Below are 25,113 nucleotides of genomic sequence, written 5' to 3' on the forward strand. Positions count from 1 at the left end.
AAGGTTAGCTAATTTTATCTTTTACATTATGAATTTTCTAATGGCGTATTACGTGTTCCAAAAAAACGTGTATTATAATTTTATGAACACCCACCTAATTATATCACTGTAATTAAATTAAGAGGACATAACCATTATAATAAATGAGCATATTTTCATTTATCTTTTCTGATGCCATTTCTATAGGAAAGTCTTTTTTTTTCCCACTTGAGTGAGTTGAGATAATTAGCTAAGTGTCCATCAGATGATACTGTACAGCTCATCCTTTACACAGAAAAAGCCCACATTCCTGAGATTTAGGTTTCTTTTGGATCTGGTGAGTAAGGTATTCATATTTCGCTTTAATTCAGGTTTTCCAGGTGAATTTTAGTTCGGAAATGTACAGAGCTACTTGCTATCTTTGCAGGGAACAAGTGTTTCAGTTTGCCCAGGACAATTTCAAATGCATGCCTGTCACTTTTAGGCTGGCCATCATCCCAGAAGGACAGGCCTCTGTTTGGATGGCAAATTACACAATCATCTTATTCACTAAATATAAGAGTCTAAAAAAATCTATACTCCAGGCCTTTTGTATGATCTTCTGCTTTATATTTGTTTTTTCCAATGTCAGTAGTTCGCAAATACATGTATTTTTTTCAAATATTTATCCAAATATTATGACTTTGCTACATACCAGAACCAGGAAAGAACTGTTTGGAATGAGAAAATCATTGCCTCTCATTCTTAAAGGGCCCAATGTCACAAATCTAAACTCCTGCAATATACACAAAATGTTTAGTTTTGGGGAAAACGTGAGATAATCCTCTACCAAAAGCACAATGAGACACATCAGGCACAGTTCTTCAATAAGCCCATGCAGTAAAACTCATCTCTAATATTTCTCCCCAAATATACTAATTTGAGCCCCTGACAAAAAAAGTTCAAAGTAATACAGAAATTTTCAGGTTAGAAAACAGTCTTTAGATTGCCCATTACAGTTCTCTTATTTTATGGAAGAAGAAAGTGTGGCATAGATGTTAATCTGGCCAAATTATGTCACCAGGAAAGAGATTACTTGGGATCAGAAAGCAGCTGTTACTCAAACAGGGCCACGGAGACCGGCATCACACAAACATGGTTTAATGTGCGATAAAACTTCTCTGAGATAACCTGAGAGCACCATTACCCCACTGCCTCCAGGTCTCCGAACCCTAATTACTTCGTGTTCTTGGTATCAGGAGTTTTATTTCTTTGACCCTGTTTCCAGACTCTCTTGTGACTCAAACTAAAACAAAGCAGGCTTTGATTTCCTGATGTGCCAGGCAATCCGAGTATGCCCTGAAATCGAGGCATTCCCCCACCTACGAGAAGGTCCAACCCAGTGGCTGTGTTCTAACCCTCTAGTCAACATTCTATAATTAGGAAAGAAACTCTCAGGAAAGTTATTCTGAATGTAACTTTTATTTCTTGTAACATTTTTCTAAATTTATGATCAGCTCATCTCTACCCACTTACAGACCCAATGACCAGTGATCAGGAGCCCCGAAGTGGGGAGTCAGCTCATCCCTATCCACTTAAAGACCCAGTGACTGGGAGCCCCAAATCATAGAGTCAGCTAATTCCTATGCACTTATAGACCCAGTGACCAGGAGCCCCGAAATGGGGAGTCAGCTAATTCCTACGCACTTATAGACCCAGTGACCGGGAGCCCCCGGATTGGGAGTCAGCTCATCCCTACGCACTTACAGACCCAGTGACCGGGAGCCCCCAGATTGGGAGTCAGCTCATCCCTACGCACTTGCAGACCCAGTGACCCGGAGTCCCTGAACTGGGGAGTCAGCTCATCCCTACGCACTTACAGACCCAGTGACCGGGAGCCCCGAAATGGGGAGTCAGCTAATTTCTACACACTTACAGACCCAGTGACCGGGAGCCCCCGGATTGGGAGTCAGCTCATCCCTACGCACTTACAGACCCAGTGACCGGGAGCCCCGATTGGGCGTCAGCTCATCAGTGGCCGGCTCTGCCCTGAGAAGGAATGAACTGTGGATTCCCCACGAGGCAGCCCCGTCGGCAGGTCTGGGTCAATGTGCACATGCTGCCTGCACCAGGGCATGGGCTCCCACCCATCTGCTGGACAGCAGTCTCTCCAGGGCAAAGCTCTCCAAATGAGGGTGTTCTTAAGAAAATTACACAGTGCTTAAGTTTCAGATCACACAGTAGTGTCTCCAAAGTAAAACACCTCTCAGCTTAAACAATCACAACTACACTATCGTTTAACATTTCCTCAGAAAACCCAGGTGCCGAGAGCTCAGTTATAACCTGGACAGAGGACCAGAGCAATTCCTCCTGCACCGAGGACAAGGACCCTGACTTCTACCAAAATTCCCAAATCAAGTTCCAAGACCAGGAGAAACTACTTTTAGAGACTTGTCATATGATCAACAAGAAAAACGCAGGACCCACCTGGTCACAAGGGGAAGAGCACTTATTCTCCGTCCTCACCTGTAGAGAGAAGGAAGCAAGAGAGTCAGTAGGACAAGAATATTAATGCCATCATTTTTCAACCTGTCGAATCAGCAACTGAAATTAATTAGCCGCAGGACGTGTCCTTGGGAACAAGCTTCTTCTACGATGCATTTCTTACCTAAAAACCAAATCATGTACCACAGCAATGCTACAGTAGAGAAAAACCCCACTATTTTTTTTAATATTCTTTTTTTTTTAAGATTATATTTATTTGACAGAGAGAGACACAGCGAGAGGGAACACAAGCAGGGGGAGTGGGAGAGGGAGAAGCAGGCTTCCCGCAGAGCAGGGAGCCCGATGCGGGGCTCGATCCCAGGACCCTGGGATCATGACCTGAGCCGAAGGCAGTCGCCCAACAACTGAGCCACCCAGGCACCCAAAAAACCTCACTATTAACATACTTACTCGTTTTAAATACCAGTATTTTGTGTGAGTGAAGCTATGGGACAGGAGATGCTTAAATTTCAACATCTGTAAAAATGGGAAATGATTTCTGCTCTAGTAATCTTAGAGTTTCCCATCCCACGTGTGCTCCTTTACTTGCCTCTCCCAGAAATCCTGCACAGCAGCACTATTTCCAAAATCTTACCAGGGAGGAAGTGGAGGTCCAGAAGCGTACCACGCAGAGTTGGAGTGCGGCTTTGAATCCACACAGCTGGTTCCCTTCTCTGGGCTCTGCCTGCCAGCTAGAATGTGTAAAATCACCCAGACCTGAGGGGCTCCCTGGTCACAGGCACTCTTGAAATACCAAACTCCCACCACCGGCTAGTTCTTTCTTTTCCTTTAATCCATCCAGATACCTCTGGAATTCAAACTGTCATGTCTGAAAACGAAGGTCTGAGAGAGGTTCTGCTCTATAGGAATTGAGCACATTGCTGCTTTCCCAAATATTTTAATGCGCTCAGTCAACCTCTGTTTCACAGCTTCCAGGAACAAGGCAGTGTGTGGGGAAGAAGAGAGGTGGGGGGGTGGCGAATGGGTGGTGGCGTGGGGACGGGCAGCGGGGGTGGCGGGGGACAGGTGGCGGGCTGGGGAACCGGGTGGCAGGAGCTGCTCAAGGGTGGGGACAGGCAGTGGGGTGGGGACAGGTGGGCAGGGCGGGGGATGGGCAGCAGTGTGGGAAGGGGTGCAGGGCTGCTGCAGGGTGGGGATGGGCAGCGGGGTGGGCGGACAGGTGGCAGGGTGGCGAATGGGCCGTGGAGTAAGGGCTGGGCAGTGGGGTGGGGGACTGGGTGGCAGGTGCTGCTGCAGGGTGGGGACGGGCAGCAGGGTGGGGGGACCGGGCGGTGGGGCGGGGGATGGGCAGCAGGGTGGGAAGGGGTGCAGGGCTGCTGCAGGGTGGACCTGTGCTCAGCTGGGCAGTGGGGTCCAAAGGCTGGTCCCGGGACTTCCTGCTACCTGCTTCCCTGGAACAGAAGCCTCAGGACACAAACAGAGTCCGTGGGCAGGTCACCTGGGAAGGAACTGATCAAAGGCCACTTTGGCCACGAACGAGTCCTTCCGGGGGCCTACAGCTCATTGGCAGCATACAGTGGTTCCTTTGGGAAGTTACTCTTAATTTGACTTCAACTCCCAGCCAGCTATTTTGTATTGACTTTGAACATCAAACAGATCCCTCAAGGAGACAGGGCACTTTCTCCTTCCTAGATACTTGCACTGAAACTTTGGGAAGACATCTTGCTGGGTGGATATGTGTCTTGTTTTCATAAAGTTACAGGGCATTCTGTCTTCAACCTCATTGGGGTCCCCCCGTTCCATCGATGCATTTGGGTAAAGTGTACGTGGTATTACACGTACATGAAAGGGTCTGTGCTTGTGCGGGGACAGGAGGAGAGAGAGGAAGGGATGGGGTGAGCATCCACATGTCTGATTGGGCACAGACTCTCACTCAGGAGACATGTGCAGGACTTAATTTTGAACTTGTTTTAATCAGAGATGTGGTATGTTGAAAAAAGTACATATTTCCTTGTTTAATCTTATAACTAATTATTTTAGCGTTAATTATAAGTAACAAAAAATATCAAATCATTTTTGTGGATTAAGTGCAAAAGCAGAAAGTCCTGGGAAGTCTGCTCACCCTCTGTCTTGTCAGGTCACTGATGTTCGTGGACACTGCTCTCAGCCAGTCGGCGCTCTCCTGGGCCGTGTGAAACCGCAGGATCCCCGTGCTGATCCCGTCCAGAGCCAGCACCTCGAACGCGCTGGACCTGCGGAAGAGGGGAGCCGCCCTGTGCACCAGCCCGAGCGGTTCGTGCACGCCCACAGAGCCTCCAGCGCTGCCCAGAGCCACACGGGGAGACGCGGCAGAGGCCGTGGTCACACACCCAACCTGCTCCACATCGTATGTCCCCCAAAAGTAAGTTCAGAACTTTGAAATCCATCATGAATAGCTGTTTCTAATTCAGTAAAAAAATATGACAGTCAATTTGTGTAGGAAATGACTCTTGCTCTTTTAGGAATTTTGGAGTTCTTGTTTTATAGGGTCCTCAGTAATAATTCTTTCCGAGACCACTTATTGTGGTATTAAAGCTCTAGACACAATGAGGATGGGCACTCAAGCATCATCATTCCTCAATATCAACGCTATTTTATGACACACACATATTTCCGATTTACATTGAGCTTTCTAAGAAGTTGGTTCTTTCTTTTTTTCATAAAAATCAACGTGCCACAGACCTTCCCATGGCAAATTATTTTTAACAGCAGGATGATCGTCTCTAATTCAGTAGTTCTTCCCTATCATGAAAGCCTTTTTCAAAGCTACTTCACATATAACTCTTGTGATCAACGGACTTGTGTCCCGGATTCACGTCCCCAGAGTGGATGTCTTGGGAGATGGGGGAGCCTCTGAGAAGGAGGTGAAGTCCAGGTCGAGCCCTGATCCCGCAGGACCAGTGTCTTTACGGGATGAGATGCCAGAGCTCTGTCCCCACCTGGGGAGGACACGACAACACGGCTGTCTGTCAGCCGAAAGAGGCTCTGACCAGCACCGGACCTGTGTGGGGACCGACGGGGACATCCAGGCTGCGAAGCGTGAGAACCTAAGTGTCTGCTGCTTACGCCCCTGAAGGTGGCACTTGGCTGTGCGGCCCCGGCTGACTGATACCACTATTATGGAACGGAATGTCATTTATGCTCCTGTTCCTTTTTCCTTAAGAAAACAGTGTGTATTAATCCATGGAGCCTACACCTTCATGTCCTTAAGCAAATAATGGAAAGTTTAAAAAATGAATGACAAAACAGGCATATTATTTTAAGAAACAAGGTCCACACTACGTTACGTATTAATAACTTCAGCTGTGAATTTATTCATGGTTTTGTTAAGGATGGGAGGAGAGGACAGTGGGGACAGTGGGGTGTTACAGAGCCTCCCGCAGGCTCTCGAGCAGAGTCCCCCTTCTCTGGTGCACGCAGACACCCTCGACCACTTGTCGGCCCCCAACCCTCGACCTCGCATCCGCCCCCGACCCTCGACCTCGTGTCCACCCCTGTGGCCCCCTGGACCTCACGTCTGCCCCGGGGTCCCCAGACCTCACGTCCACCCCCGACCCTGACCTCACATCCACCCCTGGGCCCCCCCATGACCTCATGTCCACTCCGCCGCCAGCCTCACCTCGCATCCGCCCCCTGCCCCCCCACACTTCACATCTGCGCCCCCCGACCTCCAACCTCACCACCCCCCCCCGGCCCCATCATCACTGCCTGCATCTGAGCACAAGGCTCACTGACAGACAAGCGTCACTGTCCCTACCTCCTGCTCAGAGATTTGTCTGGAGGGAAACAAGGCACAAAACCTCTGGTTCCTGATCTATTTGCAAAGACGCTGACCTCGTTTGCAGTATAGCGTGGAGACGTTCACAGTTATGGGCGCCCGCAAAAGCCGTGGATGCCATAGTCAGAACGAATCCCAAACACTGACCCCGGAACTGTCCCTTCAAAGGAACCTGATTTGACTGGATTATTCTGTGGAGCCATTTATGCCAAAAAGCTTGGTTGAGAACAACAGACCGATCACCTGAAAATTAGTGAAGTTTGACAGCTGGGTGTGGTCAGGGAAAGAGAGAAACGCCTGTCATCTCAGGGTGACCGAGAGCACGGCCCAGAGGCTTGTCCCTGAGCGCGGCAGACCAGCATGGACAGACACACACACAAGTAACAGTGACAAGCCCTGGGTGGGGGTGGGGACCCAGGGTGCTGGACACGGGACGACGTGACTGGTGCATGTGGCTGGAGGTCACCTCGCACAGGAAGATGTGCAAACAGCCATCACAGGGACGTTCCAGGGACTAAGGAATCCATGTCTGAAGAAGCCTAGGCAACAGCGATCCCCCACGAAGGGACAGACCGTGCGGGCAGAACCAGTGGGTCCACTGGAGGTAACGAGTGTAAGAATCGCGATGGAAGATTTACTGGATAGGCTGGAGGGGGTTCGTCCTGACAGAAGGATTAGTGAGCCAGGCAGGTTGGCGGGGTCTGTGCAGCCCGCAGAACAGGCAGAAGAAAGATGGAAGAACCCCGTTGGGGGCTCTGAGAAGCAGGAGACTTCGCTGGGGGCACCAGCAGGAGCAGAGACCGAGGGCAGACCAAACGTCCTGAGGAGTGGTGGCCGGAGCCTTCCCGAGGGTTCTGAGAATCACTGGTTTGCACACCGGGGCAGGTCTGGTGATCCAAACAGGATCCACACTCACATCCACAAACAGACGCCTCAGGTCAACATGCTGAGAATCAAAGACAGGAGACATGTCTCAAAGCGGCAAGAGAAAAACAACTTGTCACTTACAAGGGAGCCGCAAACCTCCAGCTGACCTCCCGCGGAGGCAGCGGCGTCCGGAAGGCAGGAGGACTATGGCACGTACCCAGCGCTCAATGCACGAGCAGGTCCACCAAGCACCGAGCTGCCCACCACGGCCCCCTGTCCAGCATGAAGATGAAATAAGGAAACAGAGTCTGGGGCTCCTGAAACCCTCTTCGGGGTAGGGATGGAGATCGGGAGCTGAGGCAGGTCCTGTCTGGAAAGTGAGCACCCAGGAAAGCACGCACCAGGACGGTGACAACGTAATTACAAAGGACAGGATACACCCATTTCCTCTTACTGTAAATAACATAAAAATCCATTGTACAGGGGCGCCCGGGTGGCTCAGTTGGTTAAGCGACTGCCTTCGGCTCAGGTCATGATCCTGGAGTCCCGGGATCGAGTCCCGCATCGGGCTCCCTGCTCCGCAGGGAGTCTGCTTCTGCCTCTGACCCTCCCCCCTCTCATGTGCTCGCTCGCTCTCTCTCATTCTCGCTCTCTCAAATAAATAAATAAATAAATCTTTAAAAAAAAAATCCATTGTACAGCGCAGTATGTCTATGACGTGTTGCTGGACCCACGCGATGGAGACACGGACATAATCCAGGCTCGTGAGCATGAGACACGTCATGTACTTGCTAGTAACAAGCCAGAGGATGTGTGATGAGCTAAGGAATTGGTAACAAGGGGTGAATTAGCAATTAGCTAAATAACCTTCACATGTGATGTGTACACACAGAGTGTCGGTTGCCCTAGGACTCGCCGTGTGCACCTTCACTGACCACAGTCTGCTTCCGCCGTGTCCTGCTTAACCCCGGAAACACACGGGAGAACCACGCGGCTTTCTCCGCCCTTCCTCATGGCCAGGACCCCGGGGAGCATCCTCAGTCTGACGAAGCCTTCCACAGAGCCCACGCGCAGAGCTGGTCCGGCTACGGAAAGCGTGCGTTCTGAGTCCGTGTTTTAGGCACTGAGGCATGCTGACCCCTAACCTCTGAGGTCTGTCCTCCTTGTCCTCGTGACGGGCTTCAAAATGCCAACCGTGCCACAGCGCGGGAGAAGCAAGTAAGGAGCTGTCGGAAGTCTACTGCAAACCCAGTCACTGTGCAAACATCATCACTCAGAACACTTACTTGTGGAACAACGACGCAGACTGAGTGTTGCAGACAGAAACGGTGTGGACGTCAATGCCGATGATACGTACCAGTCGTAATGTACGGAGAGGGAATTTACACTTGGGCTTACTGCTACAAAAGCACTATTAACCAGAGGCAATTATATGAATTTTCAGGCATGCGTGAGTGACAGATTTCCATGCATTTCTTCCAGACTGACTCTGAGGATTTACTTTCTCAGCATTTCATGGGCAGCGTGTTTGGGCTCGTCAACGTATCCCTCCCACAGCGCCCAGGAGGAAGCTGACCACGTGGCTCTGGAGTCAGAGCATCTGCTCGGCCTTTGCGGGATTTTGTCATCGTCAGAGCTAAAAATCACAGATCCCCACCGCTTGGGCTCAGCGTGCTCTGTGATCGTCCCGCATCAGGTTTTAGGAATCAGCAGGAAAAGCGTCCCCGGGGAGAAACCAAGCCATGGCCAGACAGCGTTATCAATGAGGAGGTCGAGGGCCAGCAATGCCAAGGCTCCTGGAAAGATACATCGCCATCTCTCCCCGCACCTGGGCAGGAACCTGGGGGGGGGGGGGCAGCACACATGCACCCGCGTCCTTTGTGTAACTCGAGGCCCCCACACTTTGGAGCTGGGAGCTGGGCGTGTGTTTATTTTGCTCATGACGGAGAGTTACTGCCAAATGAGAAGAAAATGTGTGTACGTCTCAGACTTAGTAAAATCTTCAAATTTGCTTTCACATATTGTATTTCAAGACTGTGTCTGTAGCGTGGGCATAATTTTTTCATGGAAGCCAGAGAAATATTTTCTTCCTACTCTCCTCATCCTGCAGCAGCATTTCTAAGTATTCCGTGTTAAATACTGACACAGACGCAAAAATTTGAGTCTGGGCATCATTTTCCCTACATCGCTTTGTTCATGGTAAGTCACTATTCCTGGAAAACTCAGGGCACAAATAAAGTGCTCACTTGAGCAGACCAAAGCTGAGCAGGTCCGGAAGAGAAAGCGAACTTCTCCCTTGTGGTACCTAAAGGAGCAACTTGGCATCCTCTTGTGTCACCTTCTGCCACTTCCTGAGACCAGGCCTGTGTCCTCCCAGCCCCTGGTCCTGCAGTGGTGTGAGCAGCAGAGGGTCCCACACAGGCACGATGCACCTGACGGTTGGGCACCTGCAGGGGATCCCACGGAAGGAGGAACAGAGATAGAACAGCACCTCGAGGACCCGAGGGACACTTAGGATGTCTGCCTGCTTCCTGCCTGTGTCTCCTAGCAGACGCTCAGCTTCATGAGAACACAGGTCCCGGGCTTTGTTCACCACCGCCAGCACCCCCAAGACTGCCTGCACATGGTAGGGGTCGAGACTATGTGTTGCCTGAGAACATGCAGCGTGACGCGAGGTGCACCCAGATGCAGAGCCCCCTGCTCCTCAATTCCAGCCAAGCTGCAGCTCCAACATGTGAAAACAGGCGTGCCGGCAGGCAGCGGGGCCACGCTGTGTGGATCCATTAGGCCAGGCCGGTGAGGAGCCGGCACTGCGTCTGGCAGACGGCAAGCACAGAAGGACTATAATTATCCTTGCTTCTGGGGAGAATCCACCAGTGGGGCACCGACAGTGCATTGGGTGGTGTGTGCTTCTTTCAACACATCTATTCCCGGGGATGTTCGCTGCTTTCTAGGGGGAGGAGGACACCCCAGAGCATGAGCAGTTCACACTCGGTGTTCTGTAACTAGAAGAACAGTGGCAATAACAAGACCCAGAGGTTACCATTTATTCAAGCCTGGCTTCCTGCCAGGCACTGTGCTATGTGATTTACACTTTAATTTTAATGTATTTTTCCTCTCAGCCATCTTACAAAACAGGTGTTACTGTTTCTGTTTCCCAGAGTGGCATCGAGAGGCCATGTCCCCTGCCCACGTGGGCAGCTAACAAGGTTGGAGACTCATTCAACCCCACCCAGCTCCCCACAGATCCCGTGCTCTGGTCAGCGAACCACTCGACCTACAAAAACAAAATTATTATCCACATTTTACTCCAAAAACCATGAGCAGCTGCATCATGGGCTTCTGGGTCTGGACCACCCAAAGTCATCACAACAGTGACCAACTGTCACCAAAATAGCCTGGCACCCACCCCACGGCCACCCACGTGAGCACAGCCCGCACAGAGTCCCTGTGAACGCACAGCCCCAGCATGAGCCTGTCCTCTGTAAATGTCCCCTGAACCCTCCAGCCGCCAACACCAAAGATGCCGCCACACTTCCCATCTGTCTGTCTGTCCGTTGAATTCAATGTGCTAACTGCATAACCACACACCAGGTGCGCAAGCTGATCTCCCCTTTGTGTCCTCCTTCCATTTCAAAGAGTAAAACCTCACAATTAAAACAGAACACCTGGGTCACATAGCCTAGCACATGAATCAAGCAGTGAAAATCATCCAAGATATCACATGGAACGTGGATAGAAAGTTGCATTTTCTGATTGTAGACAGTGAAGCAATGAGCAGTGGGCACCTCACACCAGGGGCTCAGTGAGCTCTTGTGTCTTGTTTCTTCTACCCTAAAACAAGGTGGGAGGGGGCAGGACACAGTAGCAAGCCCAGGTATCGAGGTGCCACATGACAAATTTATGAGTCTGTTCAATTAAAAAATGGGCAGACCCGAATAGACATCTCTCCAAAGACATCCAGATGGCCAACAGACACATGAAAAGATGCTCAACATCTCTCACCATCAGGGAAATGTAAATTGAAACTATGATTATATATCACCTCACACCTGTCAGAATGGCTAAAATCTACAAGACAGGAAGTCACAGATGTTGGCGAGGATGCAGAGAAAGGGGAACCCTCCTACAGTGTTGGTGGGAATGAAAACTGGTGCAGCCACTGTGGAAAAACAGTAGGGAGATTCTTCAAAAAGTTAAAAATAGAGCTACTCTGTGACCAGCAAATGCACTACTAGGTATTTATCCAAAGAAGACAAAAACACTAATTTGAAGGGATACATGCACACCGATTTCACTGCAGCATTGTTCACATCTGCTGAGACATAAAAAGTGTCCAAAGGTAGATGAATGGATAAAGAAGATGCATTACATACACACAATGGACTACTACTCAGCCATAAAAGTAGTGAGAGCTTGCCATTTGTGATAACATAGAAAACCCTGAGAACATTACATCCAGTGAAATCAGAGAAAGACAAACACTGTGTGATCTCACTTATTTGTGGAATCTAAAAAACAAAACAGAAACCGACTCATAGATACAGAAAACAATCTGGTGGTGGCTGGAGGGAGGGGGTGAGGGATGGCAAAGCAGGTGAAGAGACTAGGAGGTGGAAACTTCCAGCTGTGGTTAAGCAGGTGACAGGGATGAAGGTACACATACGGAGCCCAGTCAATGGCATGGTGGCAGATGGTAACCGGACTTGGGAGGACCATCCTGTAATGCATAAAAACATCAGACTGCTGCCATCTATGTCTGAAGGTAGAAGGATATTGTGCATCAGCCACACTTCAGTGGAAACAATCTTGCGGCTTTATGGCTAAAAAGGAAGCACTGAGGAAGCCTTCCTGAAATGTCAGCTTTGGCAGAAGACATGAGGCCGAAGGGTCCCGAGGGTGTTGGCAGATGCGGAGGTGCAAGCAGGCCTGGCAGGGAGTCCAGGTCCTGTCTGTACCTGGGACGGCTCCACCAAGGATGACATGCAATAGGACTTGTGGGAAAAACAGGCAGCGTGAACATCGGTTGGACTATAGTCTTGTTCTCCCTGAAACCCTGGGCCCCATGTATTTATCCCCAATATGATCTCTGTCTCCCAGGAAGTCCAGACCAATGCACGTCAAAACGGTAGTACTGCGAAGATCATGGCAAAACCATACGGCATTCACCTACTGTCCCCACACATTTGCATTTTCTGAGTTTCCCAGAATTGGTATTTTCAGCTGCGTGTTCCTATGGGTATATGCGTGCATACCCCTGTCAGAGACACCCAACAGCAGCCAATCCTCACCCCTGTCAGATGCTCCATGGCCTTCCTAGTGGCCCCCCGTTCTCCAAATACTTATGACCCTCTCTCCCTTGAACACTGATACGTTACAGTTTTTGGAGGCTGAAACCTTAGATTTCTAATTTAACTGTTGTTCCATGGCGTATACACACTTGGGGTGTAGACAAGTGTTCCCCAGTGAGTGCATGACACTAAATGGCATCAAGAAATGATTCCTGAGGGGCGCCTGGGTGGCTCAGTCGTTAAGCGTCTGCCTTCGGCTCGGGTCATGATCCCGGGGTCCTGGGATCGAGCCCCGCATGGGGCTCCCTGCTCCACGAGAAGCCTGCTTCTCCCTCTCCCACTCCCCCTGCTTGTGTTCCCTCTCTCATTGTGTCTCTTTCTGTCAAATAAACAAATAAAATAAAATAAAAAAAAAAGAAAGGATTCCTGAGCAAAACTCCATCATGGAGATTCACTGCCTCAAGTCCTCAGGGTGGGGCAGGGAGGGGCTCGGGCTCCAGGCAGAGGTGCGGGACCCATGCTGTGGCCCTAGTGATTCCTCCTCAGCCCTGGCTGGCAATGTAGGCAGGAAGCTGAGGACACGCAGGGACAGCTCATGTCAGGGAGAAGGGGAGGCTGAACCCGTTTCCTGAAGGTGGCTCAGCAAGCCTACAGTAAACACGCCGGTGACAGGGATGTGCCACATTCAGTGGCCAGCACGGATGCAACTCCCCTCACCCTGAACGTGGACATCCCGCAGGTGTGCCCGGCATGCGTCGTGGGCTGCCTCCCGAGGTGGAAAGAAAAACATCCCCAAGAGCAGCACGTTTCTCAAGACCACTGTACTCTCCACTGTGTCAGCACACTGTCTTTGCAGTAATTTCTTAGTCCACATGATGCTTAAGCTCTAGCCCCAAAGAGCCTTTGTCAACGATTTCCGGCTAATAGTACATTATTGATTTTATGGAAGCACAAAAAAGAGTAAAGAGGAATCTCAAGAGAGTGTAAAACAGAAGAATATAGCACTTCGTACCCATCTCTGCTTCAGTTCTAACACAGGCCAGTGACGGGTAATGACTTCTTACGTCCTTCCCACAAAAGTGCTGGGTTCTCTTCATAACCCCATGTAAATCTTTAAACAACTAACAAATTTTAGAGAAGAAAAAAGAAACCACAACAATGACATAACTCAGGATAAAAACAGCCACCTGATGCTTATTGATTGTGACTTTGTAATAATGTGCAAAATACTGCATGTATTGCTCTGGTTCTAGTCTTCGCTCCACTCCCTGCAGAAAGTCCTGATACAGTCACCGATAGAGACGAGGATGTGGGCGCTCACAGAGATCAGTCAACATGCCCAAGGTCACAAGAAACTGGAAAGGTGCATGCACACAAGTGCACACACACACGGGCGCACACACAGGAGCCCACGCACGCACGTAGGAGCCCATGCACACACACAGGTACACACACGCACACACGCACACAGGCATGTGCACAGGAGCCCACACATGCACACAGGCATGCACATGCACACACACAGGAGCCCACACACGCACACAGGCATGCACATGCAAATACACACAGGAGCCCACACACGCACAGAGGAGCCCACACACACAAAGATGTGCACACGGAGATACACACACATAGGAACACACACAGGAGTCCACGCACACACACAGGCATGCACATGCACACACGCACACAGGAGCCCATGCACGCACACAAGTGTGCACCCGCAAATACACATGCACACAGGCACGTGCACACACATGCACACATGTGCACACATGCACACACACACGCACACAGGAGCCCACACACATGCATGCAGGAGTCCACACATGCACACAGTTGCACACAGGTGCACACACATGCACACACACACGAGCAGACGCACACAGGACCCAGTCTCTGCTTCTCCAGCCTCAGTTCTCATGACAGTGGCCCGAGGTGTGAGTAGTGTCGGGTTATGTTTCTTACCACCATGCAGCCATCTGGTTTGCACATATATGTGTTTGGTTTTCAGCGTCACCGACTCACCAGGCGGTCCCGGGCGCCAGGCACGTGAATGAGCACTGCGTGTGTTCCCCCCTGGGATGCAGATGCCGCCTCAGGCCTGGTGCTGGTTGGAGCAGCTGCAAAGTTCCAGGCCAGGCAGGCTTCTGTCTGAGGGGTTCTTCCCTTCCCGAGCAGAGACGAGTAAAGCCCTGCCAGCACCACCTGAGGACCCCACTGTAGCCTCTCCACAAACTGGCAGATGTGACGCTTCGGAAACCAGGTCGGGACACCTCTGACCTTGGGTCTCGGGGAGAAGTTGTGCTTTGGAGAGGTCGGGTCTCTGGGTGAGAGTGGGGTGAGCATCCAGCCGGCAGGAGGCAGCCCACAGGGTCTGCGGAGGCACAGGGTCAGGCCTGCCCACCAGGTGGAGGTGGGAATGGAAACCCAGCTGAACCTAAGTCACTGGGTTTGGTCTCAAAAGTAATTAGAAAGCTGGTCCAATTTGTCCTGCGGCCCCAGCCCCAGGGCCAGGGCCCACGGCAGGAGATGACTGTGGGAGGCTTGCCCACCAGAGCTGCTCAGAAGCCTGTGGACCCTCCGCCCACACCCCGGCAGCCAGGCCCCACGCAAGCTGCTCTGGGCGCTGGGTGGGAATTGGGTCATTCGGGGCATGGCTCCATTCCTGCCGGTGAAGGTCCTGTCCCTCCAGTTCCCATGTTTCCCTGTAAGGATGGGACGCTGAGGACAGAGGCATGAAGACAGCCTGCAGCTAGAGGGCCAGGCCGGGGGCTCTGGCTGACGGACCAGCACCGTGGGAGGAGGGCCAGGATGAGGCACCAGCCACCGGAAGGGCCAGAAAAGCAGGCATGTAGGTCTCCAAAGACCCCTTCCTTCTGACTTTAAAACCCGTCCTGTTTGTTTTCATCCCAAACTCTAGGAGAGGGGAGCCTGCAGGATGTGTCCTGCATGGAGAACAAGGCCTGATGTTGGGGACATGAGGCTGCACGGTGTCGCCTGCACACAGGGTACTAAACCCTGGGGGCACCACCACTGGGCCTCAGAGGCAGCGAGGACAGACGCCATTTTGAGGAACCGCCGTCCGATATGAGGACACAGAGACAGGAGTGCTTCTGAGTCGGCAGGCACAGTGGAGGGGAGAGGCGCCCCCAGGATCAGTGTGACGGTGTCCCCAAAAGGAGCCGCAGGAAGGTGCGGGTGCCGGCCACTGGCACTGTTTACATCAGTTACTGCTCAGAGTGGTTCTGAGTTTCCAGGATGCCCAGTGCAGGCGGCTGTCCAGCCTCATGGTCGGTGCTTTGGAAAAGCGTATAGAGAAAGCACACAGACTCATTTTAAGAGATGAAGCCAGCAATTACAGACCAAGAACACATGATGAAGATTTACAGCGTTCCCCTCTCTGTGCAGGGTCCTCGTTTCTGTGTTGAGTAAGCATGGGCTCCGAGGCAGGCTTCTGTCCCCCCAGGCTGGTCAGTGACCTCTGGAATCACCCGGCTGAAGCCCTGGCCTGCTGCAATGTCAAGCGCCCCGCTCTCTGGTGGCTTAAGGGGCTGACCCAGAAGCACGGCTTCGCACAGGTGGCCTCCCAGACCTCCGTGTACCTGGATGCGCTCCACGTCTGTGGGAACGCTTCTAGAATGGCATCACTCTCTTTCAGCAAACATGAGCACCCAACCGTCTCTCCCCAAAATGAAATTTCCAGAAAGTTCAGAGCCAGTGTTGAGAAAGACAGCAGCAGCCTGACGTGTGGGGGCTGCCAGTCTGCGGGGGCCGGGGCTCCCTGCGGGCCGCACGGGGGCAGGCAGGGCAAGGGCTCTTCATGATCACACCTGAGCAGGGACGACAAAGACCGCACACTTACACACCTCACTGCCGACGATGCTTCTCCCGCCACACGTCTGGCCCATCCTTCCCACTGTCCACCACCATCCTCCTGGACAAACACGAAGCCTAACGACGACCACAGGAGCCCACCCTCCGAGCACCCATGCAGACCAGACCCTGAGTTCCTGACCGTCCCTCTCGCCGCCAACTCCACCCACATCCTGTGCAAGCCGCTCCCTTACTGAGACGCCTGCCCACCCCGGACACAGTCTCCCCAACTCTGCCAACCACAGCTCAGGCACCACGAGCCTGCGCCTTTAGGGTTCTCAACCACAGAAAATTACCACAGACAAGTCCTTTTCTGGTATGAATATTTAAACATGACCATCCTTTGCAAAATAAGTCAGAGTCTTTAGCGGGGTAATTTTGACAGGTAGTATCACTTTTCAAAATGTTGGTATCTACAATGTGTCAGCTCCAGCAGGACCATGGTGAAGCCCATCTGGCCCCTGATGGGCTCTTTCTTCTAAAATAGGGTCATCTCCTACAAAGAACAATGGAATCTTGCTGTACGAGGTAAGACATCACTTCACTGTTTTCTTTTCTTTTCTTTTCTTTTTTTTAAGATTTTATTTGAGAGAGAGAGCGTGTGAGAGAATGCAAAAGAATGCAGGGGGAGGGACAAAGGGAGAGAGAATCTCCGGCAGATTCCCTGCTGAGCGTGGAGCCCCACATGGGGCTCAATCCCACGACCCTGAGATCATGACCTGAGCTGAAATCAAGAGTTGAACGCTTAACCTACTGAGCCACCCAGGCGTCCCTTCACTGTTATTTTCAAAAACTCGACAGAAGTGGGACAGAAAACCCAAAGTTGTAGTTTTGTTCCTTTCCTCCCTCCTCCTGCCCCTCCTCCCTTGTTTCCATGTTTCAGAAAGATAAACAAGATCAACAACTCTTTACTCTTTTAGAGGCCAACATCAAACGAGGGGTATGGAAAAGGCTGGTCTGAGTGGGACCCCAGGAAGTTGCATCCTGGAAGAGCCCCCCTGCACACTGAGCCAGAGTGGGACCCCAGGAAGCCTCGCCCTGGGAGAGCCCCCCCTGCAGACTGAACCACAGCGGGACTCCAGGAAGCTGTGCCCTGGGAGAGCCCCCCTGCACACTGAGCCAGAGTGGGACCCCAGGAAGCCGCACCCTGAAAGAGCCCCCCTGCACACTGAGCCAGTGTGGGACCCCAGGAAGCAGCGCCCTGGGAGAGCCCCCCTGCAGGCTGAGCCACAGCAGGACCCCAGGAAGCCATGTCCTGGGAGAGCCCCCCACTGCACACTGAGCCAGAGTGGGACCCCAGGAAGCCATGCCCTGGGAGAGCCCAGCCATGCAGACTGAGCACGGAACACAGACTTGGATTGTCTGATGCTCTTCTTCGGTGATAATCACTCAAATTGTGAATTTCTTCCTTCAGGTAGGCATTCGTATTCCAAAAAATTAGGAACTGCTGTAACCCTACATTACGTATACTTCAAAGCTTCTTTAAACCTACAACTTTATTTTATGTTACCTGCACAAAATCTCAGGAAGCAGTGAAGTGTTAACATCTTCTCCTGCCGAACCTGTTCAAACAGACAAGGACGAGATCAGAAACCGCCTCGCTGTTTCAGCTGCGGAGCTCTGGAAAGGCACAGGCAAAGGGCACTATCTTGATTCCAGACCCAGGGCTCTTTCCCATGCACAGTGTTCCTCCCCGGCGGTCAGATGGCTTCTCCTCGTCCTGGAGAGCCCGTGCTCTACGGTGCCTCATCCACAGTGATCTCAGGAAGCTTCCTCATATTGGGATGATTTTGGACATTTTGCAAGCATGCGGTTTCTCTTGTTCTCTGCATTTTCTCTCTATAACCCCCCACCACACACACACCTCAAGTCCGGGTGCTGGGAACCCAAACCAGCATCCTTCCCAAGGTACTGGGTGAAAGCACAACCAAGCCAATGGCATGTTTAGAGGATACACACCTAAGACGTATCCGGACATGTGTATGCTGCCAGGGTGACAGGCTGGTGGGGCAGCCGCTGCAGGCAGATTCTAGAACAGCACCCAAAGGTCACACAGCTTCCTCAGACACAGATCGAGGTGCCGCTGGAAGGGGTTTGAAATCAGTGGGCCCAACCGATCCCTTCACACTGGGGTCTGGAGGTCAGCGACCAGAAGTCAGGGTTCCACGCACTGAAAACTTGGTGCTGCCTGGCAGGTGCAGGGACACATGGCACAGAACGTGAGTGGGCTTCAGCAGTGACAGCGGCCCTGGCCCTGGGGTCCTACAAACTCAACAACTGAATTCTGCCAACCATCCAAACAAGGCTTGAAGAGGCTCCCAACCGCAGAAGAGAGCAGCCGGCCTCTAGCTGGATTTCAGCCCAGTGAGGCCGGACAGAGCATGCGCAGCCAGCCCCTCTGCCAGGCGCCAGCATGTGAGAGCCCTGACAGAACAGGACTCATGCTGGTGGGTGCACTCACCGGTCACGGGAGAGCAGACAGTGACTCAAAGTCCTCTTCATAACCATCAGCCCACCAGCGGCCATGTTCTTCTCCACGTGATGTTGGGGAAACGTGTCAACAACTAACCCAGCGGCCAAACCACATGATTCTCTGTGAGACTCTGAACCATGCTTTACTGTGCAGCCCACGATTTAGTCTTCACCAATGGGGACGATAACCCATGATTCAGTCTTCACCGATGGGGACAATAACCCATGACTCAGTATTCACTAATGGGGACGATAACCCACGATTCAGTCCTCACCAATGGGGACGATAACCCACAATTCAGTCTTCACCAATGGGGACAATAACCCATGATTCGGTCTTCACCAATTGGGATGATAACCAATGATTCAGTCTTCACCAATGGGGATGAACACCAACGATTCAGTCTTCACAAATGGGGACAATAACCCACAATTCGGTCTTCACCAATGGGGATGATAACCAATGATTCAGTCTTCACCAATGGGGACGATAACCAACGATTCAGTCTTCACCAGTGGGGACAATAACCCACGATTCAGTCTTCACTAACGGGGACGATAACCCACGATTCAGTCTTCACCAATGGGGACGATAATCTACCTATGAGCACGGCTCCCGCTTGGCCTCTGACCCACACTGCCGCCACTGCCCCGACCGTAAGCAGAGCAGAGCTTCCAGCGGAGCCGTCCTGCAGGCTGTGGGGGCCACAGGGAATGAAAGCAGTCTCCCTGTGACAGCTGGTGTTTTATCCTCAAATACTTCAAATGACTTAGGTTTACATTGGCATCTACTCATTAAAGAATCTTCCAAAAAAATTTCAGGAAATTCAGGAACCTCAACCATTACTGAGCCAATTACTTTGGGGGAAATCCTGGAGGAAGAGATCCCAGGGGTTTCCCACCAAAGATGGCAGCAGGGCCCCCGGCCACGGACTTCCTACCTCCTCACCCTGTGTTTCTGATCCGCTCTGAGACACGTCCTGAACACCCTTTCCAGGCTACCTTTGTTCAAGATTTAAAAAACTGTTCAACTTGAAATTATTTTTTATAGGAAGAATACAGTTTGATTTAGAATTGGTGTTTTCTGAACATGGTCCTTATACTCCCCACTTTCTCCTTTGAGAGAAAATACAGCGGAGCTGTTGGATTCTGTCTGTTTGGGTCAAAATGGGACCAGAGGGTCTTCCAGGGAAGGCGGGCCCCGTGGCTCCTCTCAGCCCCCAAACGCAAGTGTTAATACCAGCAGTGTCAGGACAAACAGGTTTTATCAAATGCAGTTTGAGTCCCGATTTAATATTTTGCTATTTTGCACCTTCTTGCCCATATTAACACCTTGCTTAAAATCATGAAGATGTCAGCAGAGCTAAAAGACCCAGAGCCTTCATAAAACAACATGCTCTTATCTCATGAGGCGTCCCAGGGCTTCCAGTGTGCTGGCGGGCTCAGCAGCATTCCCACCGAACAGGGCGGAGCGGCAGGCCCTGGCCGCATGCCATCCTGTAGGCACATCGTGCTCATCCCCATGGGCGCCGGCCCGTGGCCTGACGGGCGGGCTCTTTGTTGCCAAGAAGGAGACCCGTCTCAGCACCTCAGGCAGCACCTGGCTGGTAAGACTCAGGCAGGTATCGTCGCTGGCGACGTCACCCTGTGCTCTGTGAAGGGGCATTTTGTTGCACACCCTGCGGACGTCACTGGGGGCACCGCCTGTGAGAAACAAGCACGCTGACCCTCCGACCAGAAGCTGGTCCGCATCTTCCCTTCCTCGAGAGAGACAGCAGAGTGGCCGGCCAGCATGTGCTTGGTGACATTCAGCGGCCCTAATTTTCCAAGAGCCATTTATTCAAACACAGGGGTAGGCAGAGATCAAAGAGCATGAGCCCCAGTCCCTACTCACCTCCTAAATAAGCCAGCTCCAACCAAGAAACAGGTTGTAAGAAAACCACACACAGGCACTTTTTACCAGGGATCTGTGGCCATAAGAACACTGGCTGCTTCTGTTACTATTAACTCTACACATGGGGCCTACCGTCGATCTATCTCTACCCACCTACCTACTTCTGTGTCTCTCTTTCTACCTACCTACCTACCTACTTACCTATCAACCTACTGATCATCCATCTGTCATCCATCTACCCACATTTCCATCTGTCTCTTCCCACCTTTTGACTTTTCACGGCTACTGACCTTTTCCAAAGACGGCCACACATGTAAAACTCAAACTTAGAGGTGCCGTTCATGCTATGGTGTCATAAGCACCCCGTCACGGGTGTGCACGTTCACTGTAAGAGGCTGTGCAGCTAATGCCAGTTAATACTGGCATTATACTGGCATTATAATTATAGCCATTCATCAAAAGCTTTATTAGACAGACTTTCCTTTCACGGAAGGAAGAGACCCCAGGCCTCTCCCCTCCCCGACCCTACACATGAGCACACACAGGCACACATCTAGAGCAGGTGCACACACAGGCGCACACACGCGGGGGCACATTCTGGCAGGCGCACACACACGCGGGCATGCACGCACTAGATCAAAGATAATGCTCGATTTCAAAACAGTAAATTCTTCCCTTGCTGACAGATGCATGGCTCACACAGTTCTCTGCACGCCTGTCTTACAACTGGAAATAACTGCACCATCTACTTACTCGCTGGCCTTTGCATGGTACCCTGGCAGCCACAGATGACACGCTTTGGATCTCTGAAGCTGATTAATTAACCACACTCAAAAACTAGCAAGCGTCATGTAACATGGATGTTGGTCTAGCCTCTCATTTTATTAATGACGACAATGAGGCCCACAGAGTTTAAATGACTTTTCTGAAACCGCGTGCACCTCGGACAAGAATGCAGTCTTGTTTCCAATCTAATTCTGTGAACGTTTATAAGTGAATATACAATTTCTTCTAATCACTATGTTTCAAAAGGACTAACGAGAGTCACGTTGCCACTGGACAGAACGCTTGCTAATAATTAACCCACTGCTGCTCCCATCACTGTTTTCTTCTGATGCCCGACTTACATCGTATTCATCAATCTACCCAAAGACAACCGCACTCAGATACTCTGGAGCACCCCGTGACTGAGAACTGGTTCGTGAATGGGGTTCATGAGCTTTCGCCCTTTCAGACAGTGGTCACACACCTTAATTTCTCCGCTCCAGCCTTGTACCTTGAGATTCGAGCCATAGACAGCGGAACTGACAGGGTGTCTAGCCAGCGCTTCTCATATTTTGGTTCGTTAGCTACGGACGAGGAAGGTGATGATGGAGCCTGTACAAAATAAAGGAGAGCCAACAGTCACAGAGTCAGTGAGAAGGCACTAAGTACAGGGCAGGACCAACACCGTGCCCCGTCCAATTCACATCAGATACATTTCAACTGTTAAGAAAGCATGTAATAATTTCCTCAAAGACCTAGAAAGAAATAAGTGCACTTCTATGTGAATTTAAACTATTTCTTTTTTTTAGCAAAATATGGCACAAAAGAGAGGAAGGTCAAAGGGGAAGCGATGGGGAGAGAGGTGCTGAGTCCAGGAAGCCGTAGGGGCTACCCCAACTTCCAACGTCAAAGCAGAGCGACTCTGGGTCCAAGAGACAGTATCTACTAGTACTGGTCACATTCACAATGTCCAGGTCACAAGGCCACACTGTCTGGTGGGTGCGGGCACAGTGTGAGGCTGGTGGGCACGGAGAGCAGGCCACTCCTGTGCAGAGCCTGCAGACAACAGAAGGGGCATGGAAAGCGCGGAACCCATGCACACAGGTTTGGGACCCGACCCCACGTGGCGGGTGTCCACCAGCAGCAGACTCAGCAGAGGGCTCCAGGCAAGAGGACCCCCGAAGTTCCTGTCTGGATTCCGGGGGTGGGGAGAGGGCGACAGCTGCCTGATCCATTTCACTGTGGAGCCCACAGCGAGGACGAAGAAAGCCCTGGGCAGGGGTGAGGGCATCGGCCAGGTCATGGCAGCGCCTGACTCAGCACCACTGGTTCCAAATGTCCAGTTTCAGGTAAGAAGCAGACATCAGGTCTCCACGAGGCTCCCTTTAGAGAATCAGTGGGCTTTTCAGGGGTGTCCCAATGCCCGCTCCTAGACCAGGGCAGGGCCCCAGCAGAGAAGGGGCACGCCAGGGAGTCCCCCGTGGCACTGTGCCTTGCTCTCCACTCCCGATGTCCAGCTCCTTGCCCTCTTGCTGAGAGAGATGTCAAGGTCCCAGCCCTGCAGGGAAGCCTGCACCTGCCCTCCTACGAGAACAACATGCAGAGTGAGCCCAGGTGGACCTTCTGGAGCCTCATCTCCTCAGGAAGCTCAAGTGCCCAGTGTAAGCTTCACACTTGGGAGCGAATGCCCACCTGAGGGAAGTGCCTCCTGCAGAGAGCAGAAGTTCTCAACTCTAATTTCTGCCCCCAATTTAGTATCAGCTTAGTAGCTTGCAGAAGCAACGAGGCATGTTTCCACCCGCCGAACTGAGCGCCGTGGGCTGTACCTGTCAGCGCTCCGCGACCTACACAGGTAAGGCAGGGGTTACAGGCCAGCTGCCGCCTGCCGCGGGCGACGCCGACTTCAGAGCAGGGAGACACGAAACATGCCCTCCTCCGTTTGATTCCCTGAAGAAGAAAAGGCCGCTCTGAAACTCTGATGTGTGACTGACCAAGTCCCAGGACCCTCCCCGTGAGCGGCCTCAGTGACTGTGAGACAGACTCTGAGCTAAAGTGGCACCGCAGAGGTGTGTGGCCAAGGCGTCGGGCCGGGGGAGGTGACACTGCGTCAGGGCTGGGGCCGTGGGGCGGGGCACATAAGTCCCCGCGGTGACACCTTCACAGACCTCTCTTCTGTTTCCCCAAAATGCCACGAAGGAGACGTTTAAGAAACTCAAAGAAAACTAAGTACTTATAATACAAGATTTATAAAATTGGAGGAAATGAATAAAAGTAGATGAAAGAAGATACCTTCAAATATCTCACTCGCCACACACAGGCACAATGCATGTCAGTCTTTCTGTTCTCTGCACACACGTACACACGAGTGTGACAAACAGCGCCTCAGGCTACATTCTCTGAGTACGGCAGAGATAGGACTGCACCCCAAATGCTCGGGAAATACAAAATTCAAAAAGAGAAAAAAATCGGTCCAAACTTCATCATTCATTTTGTGTATTTCCTGATGATCTTTTCCCTATTCTCTCTTTAAAACCTAGTTGGGGTCCTACTGCCGATAATCATCATCAAAGATCAGAAAAGAATGTTTACTGGTCACAGTTGACACAAAGGGACTTGAAGGCAGACATCTGCGCCCAGAGGCAGAGCACTTTCCGGTAACAGAAACTCTGCTTCTGGAAAGTGACTAAGATTTGTTCCATTTATTCTTTGTGTGGGGAGAACTCTCTCTTGCTCAGTAACTCCCTTGGAATGATGTTTATATCTGAATGTCACTTAGCAATTATTAGCATTTGCTGGAAGAGAACACAGTGTCCCCACGCTTTACAGGATTACCTAACACGACTGAGGCTCCATCCGAAAAGCAGAGTAAAGCCTGGCCCGAGAAGCTGGTGGCCCCGTGGGAACGAGTGGCAGCCGCGAGGGAATAAAGGACAATTCTGCAGGAATGAGCATCAGCGGAGGCTGCGGCCTGACAGCGGCATCCATAATTCCCCCAAGTGCAGAGGCCGGAGCTGAGAATGAGGGGAGGCGGGCCTCCCGTGCGCTCCTGAGCCAAAAACACCAATGCCACGTCCTCACCTCTGCTGGACACCTGAATATGTCAAGTCATTTTTTAAGAAAAAATATTATTTTAATACTTTATGTTTAAATAGATTTGAAAGCAACTTTTTAGGTATTGCTGTCGTGTTTCTACTTTGGATGATTGTGGATTTTGCAATTCATCCTCTAATTTTTAACAAATACATTGAGGCATAAATTTCCTACATGTACTGATAGACGCACAGTTTGATGAGTTTTGACATTTAGATACACCCCAAGCCTCCAGAACCTAATTCCCTATGCCCATTTGCAGACAATTCTGCCCTCCAGCTGAGGCAGTCGCCGATCTGATTTCTGTCAGATCAGGTACTGTATAGTTCGGACTCTTTCAGAACTTCTATAAATAGAACCATGCGGGAAATATTTGCATTCAGCTCCATCCAGCAGGAAGTCTGTGAGATGTATCTGCAGATCATCCATCTTCCATCAGGGAGCAGTATTCTGTTGTTTGCATTCACCTGCTGAAGGATCTGGGTTGCCTCCAGTTTGAGGATATTATAAACACATTCCTTGTGCTGTCAGTTAAGTTTGGGGTTTGACTACTGGGCCAGGCTTGCATTGCTGAGATA

At 51.3% G+C, this 25,113-nt stretch overlaps 1 protein-coding gene across 1 annotated transcript in view; it reads right to left on the reverse strand.

Moving 5' to 3' along the window:
- Window positions 1–25,113, reverse strand: part of SNTG2 (syntrophin gamma 2) — a 156,007-nt gene that overhangs the window by 62,008 nt on the left and 68,886 nt on the right. Inside the window, exons 9-11 of the mRNA XM_064573510.1 lie at window positions 21,930–22,057; window positions 4,586–4,715; window positions 2,446–2,484 (exon numbers count right to left, since the gene is read on the reverse strand). Coding sequence (XP_064429580.1) covers window positions 2,446–2,484; window positions 4,586–4,715; window positions 21,930–22,057 — 297 coding nt within the window. The remainder of the gene's footprint in view (window positions 1–2,445; window positions 2,485–4,585; window positions 4,716–21,929; window positions 22,058–25,113) is intronic.

This window comes from Mirounga angustirostris, unplaced genomic scaffold (assembly GCF_029215605.1).
Source record: "Mirounga angustirostris isolate CCGP_5_RB_7025 unplaced genomic scaffold, mMirAng1.0.hap1 SCAF_10, whole genome shotgun sequence".
NCBI lineage: Eukaryota > Metazoa > Chordata > Mammalia > Carnivora > Phocidae > Mirounga > Mirounga angustirostris.